The 12,608-nt window shown below is 45.8% G+C and overlaps 1 protein-coding gene across 3 annotated transcripts in view; it reads left to right on the plus strand.

Moving 5' to 3' along the window:
• PARN (poly(A)-specific ribonuclease) overlaps window positions 1-12,608 on the plus strand; it is a 143,072-nt gene that overhangs the window by 65,739 nt on the left and 64,725 nt on the right. For all 3 annotated transcript variants that reach the window (XM_006015524.3, XM_006015525.3, XM_025203411.1), the window contains exon 20: window positions 2,016-2,090. In XM_006015524.3, the coding sequence (XP_006015586.1) occupies window positions 2,016-2,090 (75 nt within the window). The remainder of the gene's footprint in view (window positions 1-2,015; window positions 2,091-12,608) is intronic.

The raw sequence follows: 12,608 nt of genomic DNA on the forward strand, positions 1-12,608 counted from the left end.
TCTGATGCGACTAATTTTCTTTATATTGGTGCCGATCCGATATTGCACGAATGTGTTGGTACACCTCTAATGTCAACTATTTTCCTAAACATAGAATTATTAATGGCTGTTTCTTCAGTTCACTAACTGAAATAAGGCTCTGATGGGAAGGCCTGCCCATATACCAGTCCTAGATGTACAGTTACTCCCAGGCCACACCCAATATTTTAATTGTAATTTTTTAAATTTCCCATATCTCTTTCCAAGCTTCTTTATTTCCTCATTTCATGTGACTATATTTAAAGTTATGTTTTACTTATTCAGAACCAAAGCCATTTTGAAAATCTCAGAATTGTAAAGGTTCTGATAATAAATCCAAGGCAAGGACAGATTTCTACCCAGGGGCACTCATAGTGAGTTTCAGGTTTCTGTTAGATCTCTTACACCTGAACCAAATACCTCTCCATTCTCGTGTTAGGGAATGCATTCGTCTAAGGCAGTGGTGCTCAACCTTTTTGGCCCCACAGGCCAAGTGAGTGACCCGAGGCCAGTCCATGGGCTGGATGAGGCACTACTACTGTGTGTCCCAGTTGGGCTTTGCACCACCCCCTTCTATTCCCAAGGGCTAGATTGGGTCCCCGAGATTGGACACCTGATCTAGCGTGCAGGTCCTGGGATTTCCCATGGCTCTTGAGATTTGGCAGCAGGGGAATGGTGTGATGTCTCCCCTTCCACCGAATTTTGACATGCGTGGGGAGCCCCGCAGACTGAATTACGTGGTGTCTTGGGCAGGATCTGGCCCACAGCCTGGGGACTGAGTACCCCTTTTCTGAGGCATAGGTGATATCTTGCCTTACAGGAGTCTGAGATTTGTAGGGCATGTAGCTGGAGTTCAACTCAGACATTTTTACCAATTACTGTTCCATTAGTGTAACTTCTGAAGCAGATCAATATGGTGATACTGTTTTAATAGTTGTTTAGAAGCAACTTTTATTAGCCATTTTCTTGATGGGTAACTCATAGTTATTCACCTTCAGTGGAATCTTTGTGTAGACCAGGGGTCAACACGCTATGGCTAGTAGAGCCATTTTATCCAGTACATGGGACCAGAGGTTTTTAGCAGCATTTTGGTGGCAGAGGGGCTTCACTTGCTTCTCCCCGGGCAGCAGGGAGAAGCTGTAGTGGCAGCACAGTGTATGTGTAGAGGGAGGGGGTGCTGCAGAGAGGGGGAAGGACTGGTGACTGCAGTGGCACAGGCGTGGTTCAGAGGAGCTTGCGTTTAGAGCTAAGCTCCACTGAAGCAGCCTGTACTCAAATGTTGCCACCCTCTAGTGCAGACAAATACTGAAAACCTTGTAGTTGCAATGTAGCAAATAGCATTCTTTGAGGTGCTGCTCAGCTGGCTTCCATGAGGGACTGTCTTTCCCCACTGATTTGGAGTCCTTAACCTGGATGTTCATATTAGGAAGCAACTGTATGAGTGACAGGTGGAGCTGCACTATTCTGTCATAGAGAAGTATCAATTTTTCAAGCAGGGCAGGTCTTTTTAAAACTTGGGATCTCTTCTCTGCCATCATCTCTAGTCATTGGTATCAAGGTCAAATTCCATGGAAGAAATTGCTTCAATTTTGTTTTAGTTAGCATTCTTACTTACAATAATATAAAACAGTAACACCAATTCTAAGGTAACTACAACCGGAACTATTTTGAAAGCTTATGCAGAAGCAAGAGAACCCTGAAATACCACCTTATTACCTGCTTACTAGCATGGCTGTTGAGAGAGTACCAAACAACAGTACTGGTAGCTTCAGTTTTCAACCTAGCTTTAAGAATTGCAGGGTACATAGGTGATGTCACAATACCAGTAAATGCTGCTAGTTAAAAGATTTGGGGCTAATGTCAGTGGGCTTTCCGTGTTTACAGGGAATAACGTGAATAAAAGCATCTTGAACTCCTTTACTGTAACTAAACTTTTTTTGTTTTTAAATTATGTGCAATGTCTTAACTTTTATAACCTTTTTTTACCTCAATTTTAGGTAATATTCAGGTGTCCTGGATTGATGATACATCAGCCTTTGTGTCGCTAAGCCAGCCAGAGCAAGTACAAATAGGTAAGTGTTATTAGTACCGTCTCATTTTATGACTTATCTTTAGGCTCAGTAGACACTAAAAGGGATGTTGCTGACTCTTCTGAAATTTCCTTACCTCTGGCTTCCTTTTATGTTAAATATTGAATTTCATATTCAGTCATGTTTCCTTAAAACAACTGTTTCTGTGTTAAGTAATTCTCTCTGAATTTGAATACCATTCGTGTTCAACCATTACAGAGTCTTTTTTGATATGCAGGGATTCAGAACCTGTTCTTTCTCCTGCCTTGCTTGTTTCTTGAGCAGCATAGGGGAAACCAGCAGAGGCTCCAGAATCTAGAGCACCATGGAAATAGTCCAAACAAGCTGAAAAACCCCAAACCTCAGTATGCAGGCAACAAGGCTTTTGGGACTTAAAATGAATACATTGAGTTTAGGGGCTTCACAATAACTAGTTTAGCAGGTGTTGAAGTACCATTGAAGTACCAGACTGCTTGGCTCAATGCCAGATACACTTAGATATTTTTTTTTAGATACTTTAGATTTTTTACCTATTTAAAAAAAAAAAAAAAAAAAATCTATACTTTAGATTTTTTTACCCCATGTGCACTAAATCTATTTAATGGTAGACGATCATAGAGCAGAACTATAGAGACTTTAACTACTAATCTTTGCTCCTGAAGTCCTTGAGTCCTTGGCATAACTGTTCAGGCTTGTTTCATGCACTTGATAATGCCATCAGCATTATGCAGGAACTTGTTATACAGAAAATTAAAATTAACCTTTAAACACTAAGTTTATTTGCTTGATACTTCCCTCTGATTCATATATTAATAATCTTTTGTTAAGGTGTTTACTATAGCTGCCTTCTTGTGTCAAAACATTACTTACCAAAAACAAGTTTTGCAAAGGCTTTTTTTCCGGAGTAGTTTGATCAGTAATGACTCAGGTTTTTTGATGATGTAAGCACAGGAAGGTCATTTTATGAAGTGTGGCTGTAGAGTAAATTCAGGGATGAGTGAGGCTGGGGGTGGGGGGCATATTTTGTGTTAATGTTTTCGTTTTAGACAGTTGCTTTTTAACGTTTTTTCTGAAGTTGGATTCTGATTTATCAAATTTAGGGAGGAGGCACTTTAATCCCATTGAGCAAAGTACTTAACTTATATTAGCGTTTAAGCTCCCTCAATTTTATTTAATTGCCATTGCAAATTCATATAAGTAGAGAGAAGGATATTCTTTTAAACTACTGATCTCTTGGCATGCAGATGCTCCAGTGGGAAACTCTAGTTTCAGTGTAGAAGTTTGAATGAAATCACTGATTGTATACAATGAAAAAATAGCCAAGAAAATCTTCTGAAAGTAAAGCCAAAAATTACCTTAGAATTAAATGGCTTATTTTTGAGTGATCTTAAAGAATTGCCTGTAGCTTTTTCACATTTGCTTTTTATGGTTGTTGAATTTACTGTGTTGTTACCAGTGTTCTGGGTTTTCTGGTCACCATGGAAAATGTGGTAAAACCTGGATTTTTCTCATTTTGAGGCATGGCACCCAGATTTGGGGCATGACACCCAGATTTTCTCATTTTGAGGAGAAAAATGTGGGAAACTGTGGGTCTCCCATTGCTGGCTGGCAGAGTTTCAGCCCCCCACTATGGAGGGAGGGAAGAGGGTGGTCAGGCAAAGTGCGCCATGTGCATGCTCACATGTACATGGCTGTCCCGTAGTCTGGAGAACAGCTCCCTGCAGGTAAGTCTGGTGGCAGGGGGGAGGGATTGAGGCCCTCATAGGGAGGGGAGGGAGTTGGGAAGGGCTGGGGCTGCTGCCCAGCTGTGGCATTGTGTGGGGCTTGGGGCCAGAATGTGCAACCGCAGGGCTGGCAGGGAGAGGGGTGGAGCAGCAGACAGTTTGTCGCAGGGGGTGGCTGACTCCTGACACTGCATGCACTCCCGGGGGGGTCAGGCATATGCCCCCCAGATTTGTGTGTGGGTTGGGAGTGGGCTGCAGGCACAGGCTCAGGCTCCCTTCCCTGCTGTCTTCCCCTGTGGCCTTCACAGCCTGGCAAGCGGGACCTGGTGGTGCAGAGCAGAGTGGGGCTGGACAAGAAAGCTCGTTGCCACTGAGAGCCCCGTGCTGCTATAGCAAGGCGCCCCCTGCCTGCCTGGCAGCAGCGGGAGTGACAGCACAGACTTTTGCCCCTTGTTGTTGCTGGGCAGGCAGGGAGTGCCTTGCCATGGCAGTGCAGAGCTCCCAGCGGTGGCACCAGTCTTCCTCACCTGGCCCTGCTCTGCCCTTCCACTCTGGGTCCTGCCTACAAGGCTGCGGAGACCCTGGGGGGAGAGTAGCAGGGCAGGGAGCCTAAGCTTGCAGTGGGCAGCCCTCATCTGCCTGCCCACCATGGGCTCTGCTAGGGCTGTGGGGGTGGTAAAGATGGGCTCCACTCTGCCACAGCAGCTGCTGCCTCCCATGAGCAGCAGCCAGGGTTCAGGTGCTGCTACAGGGGGCCTGGGCCTGTGGACCTGGGTCCCTGGACCCATAGCCCTGGCAGCTGGGGGGGAGGGAGCTGTGGTTCAGGAGTGAGGGGCAATGGCATGGGCATGGCACCAGCATATATGGGCTGCTCAGCGCTACAAAACAACGTGGGGCACAGCTGCAGCTGAACCCATGTCCTGGTGAGTGAAGGGAGCAGGGGGAGCTCTGATTTTTCCATGATTAAAAAATCCCAAAATCAAACGCCAAGTTTTATAGGTCTTTAGAATTTATTTTATTACAGTGACTGAGGCTTCCAAATGGCTTTAAAATTGTAAATGTATCAATAAAATATTGTTCAACTGATATTTATATATATATTGTGTGTGTGTGTGTGTGTGTGTGTGTGTATAGTGGTTCATTTTAATCACAAAAAAGATGTGGATTTGGGGTTTTTTAGCAGAGAATTCAGTTTTTGTTCTTTGTCAGAGAATTTGTGATTTATTTATTTATTTATTTTAAACAGAGAGAACCAGGTTCCTTGCATATTACTGAATGATCAATGGAATAGAAGAAACTTAACCGCATGGCTAGCTAATTCATGTAATCAATATTTTGTCCTGCAGATGGATACAAATTATCTTAGTTACGTAGCACAGGATCATAGGAAAGTAGGACTGGAAGGGACCTCATGAACAAGGTCATCTGGTGTAGGCCCCTGCTCAGGGATCCTCTCAGACTAAACTCTCCAAGCCAAATGTTTGCCTAACCTGCTCTTGAAAACTTCCATGGATGGAGATTCCACAGTTTCTCTAGGTTGCCCCTTCCAATGCTTGACCACCTAATTTGCAACCTAAATTTCTCCTGCTATAGCTTGTGTCTGTTACTCCTGGTCTTGTCCCCTATAGCCACAGAGAAAAGTCAGTCCTCATTGTTGCATTTACAAACCAGATTTTAAACCTAGTGCTTTAAGAATTGAAACAACACTCGATTGATTAATAACAGAAAGGCTTGCTTTAATAACTACCAACAAGCTGGAAAATTAATTAATTAATTAATCGCCTAATTAATAAACTAGGCGACTGTGGCATAGATGCCTACACAGTCAGATGGATTGCAGATTGGCTGAGAGGGTGGTGGTGGATGGATCATACTCGACTTGGGGGGAGGTGGGTAGTGGAGTCCCCCAGGGCTCGGTCCTGGGGCCTGCGCTGTTCAATTTCTTCATCAGCGATCTTGATGCTGGGGTGGAAAGCAACCTGTTTAAATTCGCTGATGACACCAAAATTTGGGGGGAAGTGAGCACGCTAGCAGGGAGAGAGAGATTGCAGAAGGATCTGGATAGGTTACAGGGGTGGGCAAACAGGAACAGGATGTGTTTCAATACGGACAAGTGCAGGGTGCTGCACTTGGGTAGTAGGAACCAGCAGCACACTTATACGATGGGGAACTCCCTACTTGAGAGCACGGAGGCGGAAAGGGATCTTGGTGTCATTATTGACTCCAAGATGAACATGGGCCGACAATGCGAGGTCATGGTTGGCAGGGCTAACCGGACCTTGTCGTGCATCCACAGGTGCATCTCGAGTAGAGCCAGGGAGGTGATCCTCCCCCTCTATGCGACGCTGGTCAGGCCGCAGCTGGAGTATTGTGTCCAGTTCTGTGCGCCCCATTTCAGGAGGGATGTGGACAACATGGAGAGGGTCCAGAGGAGGGCCACCCGCATGATCCGGGGACAACAGGGCAGACCCTACAGTGAGAGACTGCGGGACCTGAACCTATTCAGCCTCCACAAGAGAAGGCTGAGGGGGGACCTGGTGACCGTCTATAAACTCACTAGGGGGAACCAGAAGGGTTTGGGGGAGACGCTGTTTCCCCTAGCCCCCGCTGGCATAACAAGGAGTAATGGGCACAAGTTGATGGAGAGGAGGTACAGATTGGACATCCGAAAAAACTACTTCACAGTTAGGGCGGCTAGGAGCTGGAACCAACTTCCAAGGGAGGTGGTGCTGGCCCCTACCCTGGGGATCTTTAAGAAGAGGCTGGATACCTACCTGGCTGGACTCATTTGAGTCCCGTTTTTTGTTTAGGGTTCTTTTGTTGTTCTCCCGCCCTGGCGGGGGGTCGGGCTAGAAGATCTATTAGGTCCCTTCCGACCCTAAAACTATGAAACTAAGTGACAGAAAAAAGGCTCTTTCTTAATATTCAGTATATCAGCTGTTACAGTCCTTGTATTATTTTAGGTGCAAGAGATTTTTACCCAAGCAGGCAGAAAGTAGTTCTTGTCTTTACAGCTGTCACAGAGCGTGGGTCCTTCACTTGTGAGCTGGGGGCAGGATTGATCTTCCCTGGACTGCACACCTTGCTGGCAGTTCCATCTTGCTTTTTATACTGTTTTAATTGTATGGCTTCAAAGCAATTTCCTTGATGCTTGGTCGATTTTAAAGTCTGAACAAAACAGGGAGGAAAAGGGGGTCCATCACATTACAATTGTTAAATTGCCTGGCTCCTGTTTTTAGATTTGTCCAGGTGTGAAGACTTGTATTTCTTGCAGCTACTGAGTAGCTTGGAAGTCATAGGCGATGTGTAGGGGAAGCATGGGGGGGGGCACATACCAGCAATGTCTGCTGGCAGTCCCTGCTTGCCACCCCCCTGCTTGGTGTATTCATTTAACAATGGGGCAAATTTGCAGTAGCCTGTACCAGTGATGGTCTGTTTACAAAACTCCAGACAGACACTGAATAATTGAGACCTTTGTAACACCTTAGATGTTAGATGCCTGTTTTGGGGAATATGAGGTTGTGTTTAGCAAGGCATGCATTTGTCACATACAGGACATCTTTCCTGTGTTCAGTTTACCTTTTACAGGTTTTACTTGAAATGTATATTTAGTCCTTTTGTTTTCTTTAGTTGGTAGTTCAGTTGACATGTATATGTAGTTTCATTGACCTTTTTTTAGTTGCACTAGCTCAGCCTTTCTCTCTTGGTCTCTTAGCTTGGATATATACATGTGATGAGTGTGTCAGGTCTCTTACAACGATTTTCCTTTAGAGGAACCATCACTCTTATTTTTAGGCTTGTGTGTGGTAGAGGGTTGAGGCCTATCTAACTCAGTGCCTACTAGCTGGCAACCACTAGTGGAGCAACTATTTGTTTTTCTCAATAGCACTTTCACCATCCTCATCCACTTTTGTGCCGACCTTCATTATGACTATTATAATTTTATGGCATGGCTCTGGAATTGGGTGCAGGAAGCTCCAGTTTCTCTACACCTAATAGGTTGCCATCATTAGCAGAGTTTGATTTTCTTTGTGGAAGACTTGTCACCCCAGCGCAATCTTGCCCTAGCCACTGTCTTGCATTTTTGTGCAAGAGGCACTATCCAAGCTTTCACAGCCATCACTCATCTTCTCTATAATTTCCCTGAAGACTGTTATAAAAGCATCCTTCATCTAGTCTCAATTTACAAGGCAGGTTTCACTCAATATTTTTATGATTGCAGTTTTCCCTTGTATTAGTAAGGAAAAGTGCAAAATTAAGATCAAAAGTAGAGATGCAGGTTTTGTTTATTTTTAAATGAAAATGTATTGGACAGGACAAAGTGAAGAAAGGCTGAAATATCTGGTTTATGACCACTGAAAATTTTATGTAAAGCTGATGCTTTCTAATAATCTAAAACAGAGTGGAAAACTAATTATGAATCTCAGTATTAGTCTTTGTAGGCTGATCTATAAGTGAGTATGTGATATTTAACTGATTTTCAGCAAATGAGATAGGGGAGAAGAGGGCTTACCTACAAATCTGAAGAGTTTAGGGAAGTGATCAGTTGAAAAATGGACAGTGAAATCAAATTTATGGATCTAACTTTGGAAATTTTTTTGCTTGGTTAATTGGGATAGATTGTTGTGGCATTGTATTGATCCACAAAATAAAATGTTGCCCATATCATATGGTGCAGCATTTTGAGAACTAAAGTAACTTCACCAGTAAAAGACGGACTATATTTGAACCAATTCATAGTACACATTTGAAGACAATAGTACGATGTATTTAAACTGACTGTTAGCCAAGGTAAGAGAGCATAACCCCCTGCAGTTTTAGAAAACTTTCCCAAATAAACAATATTTTAGAAGTCTTTTATGTCCCTTCCAGTTTCAGTCTAGATGCATAGACTTTGTATAATATTTAAAAGGAAAGGAGGGATTTAAAACATTTGTGTAGTTGCCTGTTAATTTGGAGAAAAGTCACCAAAGTTGACTGAAAGCGCACTTTTTTTTTTTCTCTTAGGAAAATTGGCTTTATTCACATGGGCAGCATTCCAACATTTATTCTAAGGCAAATCATAGTCCTTCAGTATAGGTAAACTATTTCAAAGAAAAACTTTCAAACCAGTTGTTAAAATTTGAAATGGGTTATCGTTAGGGGAACAATATTATTTTTAAGGAAATCTGGGATACTGCCCCCTCCCTAAGACAGCAGCACTGCTGCAGGCAGAGGTAGATAGGCAGGGGTGCATGGCGGAACCGGGGTGGCATCGTGCACTGTTCCTCCCACCTTGGACAGGGCTGGGTGGTGGGAGAACATTGCTGTGAGCACAGACAATTCGCGCATGTGCATGCAGTGCCCCCCTGACCACAGTGCCCTGGACAGTCGCCTACATTGCCCACCCCTAAGGGCACACTATATGCAGTAGATGAGTTCACCCCACCAAGTTCTTTTCTCAGTGCTGGGAGTGCATCCTAGCAGTGTTAGAAAAACAGTGAGAAGAGAATTTGGTGGGGTGAACTGGTTTGCTGGAACGACTGGCATTCTTGGTTGCAACGTTACCAAGGCAAAGTAAGTCCTGAGGCACCACCCGTTTTTCCTACTATGAGACAGGGAAGGAAACCAAATCTAAACAATCTTTTAAAGCGGGGGTGTCAAACATGTAGCTTGTGGGTTGAATCCAGCCCCTATAGCTGCTTTATCCAGCCACCTGAGCTACTGGCTAGTCACTGGAAGTTCGGTGGGTGGCATGGTCTGCTGCAGAATCCAGGTCCCTTGGCCCTGGTGGACATGGCAACTGGCAGCAGGAGAGCCTGCCCCAGTTGCCCTCTACCACACTGCAGTTGGAGCTGTTAGAGCCACTGCCATGTGCCCTGGGTTAGAGCTGGAGCTGTCTCTGCCACCAGAGCTATGCGCTCTGGGTCAGAGCTATAGCCAAAGATGCTGCTGCCACTTTCTGATGCCCTGAGCTGGATCTGGCCTGCAAGGAGTCACCCTACAGTCTGGATCTGGTTCAGGCCCCATGATGAGTTTAACTCCCCTGTTTTAAAATACAAACTAACCACAAACACTGCCCACCCCCCCCCCCCCAAAAAAAAAAAATAGGTAGTTGTTCCCCCATGGGGGAACAAACGCTGGGCCTGGAGGTAATACAATACCAGGCTGACATTCAGAGGGGTTGGAGCAAGGTCCAACACCCACTCCTGGTGCCAAAAATATTGACCTACCACCTTTTAAAATAATGTTATGTCTCAGGCCAAATCAGTTCCAAATTCTTTCAACTGAGCAGAGCTCAATCATTCTAGTCTTTGTGGTGCTACCACCAGCAAGTATCCTACCTCTCAGCCTCTTCAGTCTGGAGCTTCAGATACTCCCAAATCCATGACAGGCATCCTATGTGTAAGCCCCGAGCCTGGAGACCTTGAGATTCAGATGTCACCTAGTATCTCTTGCCCCTGGCCAAAAGGCCTTTGGAATCTACCATGAGGACAGGTTGGTCTAGCCCATCTAAATAAGATAGTGTCTATTAGGTACAGCCTCCCTCAATGTCGACTCTTCTTAAAGTCACAATGAGCCACTACAAAATGAATACATTTTGACGACTTCTCTCCCACAGCTGAGCTGTGCCTTTCATTCCAATTTCCAAAGATTCCTGTTTCATCACCAGCCTTAAATGTCTGGCAAACATCATAAAACGAGGCCCCAAACAGTTAATCCAAAATCCAGCTGTCATCCCCTCACTCAGCGTGGTACATATAGTTAGTGTGGCCCTGCCCTTCAGGTGGTGAAACTGAACCAGGTTGCCCTGAGCATCATCTACATACAATTTTTTGAGCATCCCAGGATTCATGAGAATGAATGTTTCCAGCCATGAGATGGGAGGGGAGTAGGGGGTGCTAATTAGGATTTGGATCCTTTGTGGGGAGTATCTGGAGTACCTGAACAGTGCTGAGCTGTGGGGTCACTCTAGCTTGGAATCCTGTTGACTCTTGTTGGGCCCAGCCCAGTGAACTGCGTGGTAAATTGTGAGCCTTTTTTTTGACTAGTATCATGCATAGTTTGAACTATATATACAAGTTGGTGACAAAGTGCTATTTAAAAGCATGTTTATGGAATACTTGTGCTAAAACTTGCAGCAGTATCAAAAAAGGTAAAATTGCATCAGTTATGGAAGATCTAATTCTATAGGTACTATATGCAAATTAGTACAGCTATGTTTAATTTAAAGTTTAGTGTTTTCAAATTTGCTCCTTTCTATGCACTCGGGGACAGCAGGGTCTGATAGTAAAGTGGGGGGAGAGGAAGAGGCTGCCAGGGGAAAAAAGTTGGGGGAGGCAGAGAGAAAAGGGGCTGCCTGACTCCATAGATTTATTTTCCCTGCCGTAGCAGTGGCAGGTGGACAAAATTAAGGCAAATGTCCAATAAATAGATTGTATACCTGTAAAGTTGTAACAAATTTGTAAGTTTTCCTTATGTAGAAGCTAATTATTGAGAGGGGGTCATCTTATATTCAAATAAATAGAGTGCTTGTCAATCAGACGAGTGAAGTCACCTGTAATAAAATAGAATTTGATACAGGAGAATCAGGAAAAGCATTTTCTTCCACCCTGCAGAGTAGATTATTGCAGATGACTGATGGACTGACCTGAGACATGACGGCTAGGGACAGAAGTTGCAAATAAACCAGTTTAAGCAATCAGAAACTGGTTTAAACCTGTAATGGAACATGAGTTCAGTGCACATCATCCAGTTTCAAAATGGCCGAAACTGGTTTGAGATAAATTTGGTTGAATGTAGCATCAGACTTAACTGATTGAGCACAAACCGGTTTATGCAACTTCGGTCCCAGACCCCTTCCTGATTTAACTTAAACCAGAGTCCCCTAGCATCCTGGCATGCTCTGCAGCTCTGGGCGGGTTTGTGCTTTCTGCTCCAGCAGAGCAGGGCTGACCCCAGGCCTCTGCACCCAATCCAGAGCAGGGGTGGACAGGGGCAGGGGTGGCCACATGCCAGCCCCCCTAAAATGGAGGGGGCAGGGAAGATGTTTATTCCCATAGGTGGTGGAGGGCTGGGGCTAACGGGGCTTAGCCCTCGCAAACCCCCCCCCCGAACACGGGGCAGTTGTGGCAGTGCAGCAGGCTGTTGGCTCTGGGCAGCTGCAGCAGGGGACATACACAGATGTGCAGCCGCAGCCTGCATGCAACCAGGATCGCAGCCCCGTGGTGTGTGGAGCACTGCCCACCACAACAGGCAAGTCTGTGAAAGGGAAGGGGTGTGGGGGTGGGGAGACAGAGCAAGGCTCCACAGCGAACACGGGGCAGTTGTGGCAGTGCAGCAGGCTGTTGGCTCTGGGCAGCTGCAGCAGGGGACATACACAGATGTGCAGCCGCAGCCTGCATGCAACCAGGATCGCAGCCCCGTGGTGTGTGGAGCACTGCCCACCACAACAGGCAAGTCTGTGAAAGGGAAGGGGTGTGGGGGTGGGGAGACAGAGCAAGGCTCCACAGTGAGGGAGGGAGTGAGGCAGAGGCAGGGCAGGGGCCCTGGGGCAGGTTGTGGGACTGTCGGAGCCTGGGATGCTCATCCAGGAGCGTGGGGGGTTCCTGCTGCTGCGTGCACCCCAGGGGAGGCACAGGGAGCATGTGCCCCCTGGGTTTGTGTGCAAGGGCAGAGGCAGGCTTCTGCTGTGGGCTGGGGCCTCGCTATGTCATGTGCCTGTTGATGATGGTCCAGTGCCCCGCCCCAGGACGGGATTCGCCCCAGCCCCTGCCCCAGTCACTCCCTCACTTGGGGGGGGGGGGGGGGGTCTGCG

Source organism: Alligator sinensis, unplaced genomic scaffold (genome assembly GCF_000455745.1).
Source record: "Alligator sinensis unplaced genomic scaffold, ASM45574v1 scaffold73_1, whole genome shotgun sequence".
Classification (NCBI taxonomy): domain Eukaryota; kingdom Metazoa; phylum Chordata; order Crocodylia; family Alligatoridae; genus Alligator; species Alligator sinensis.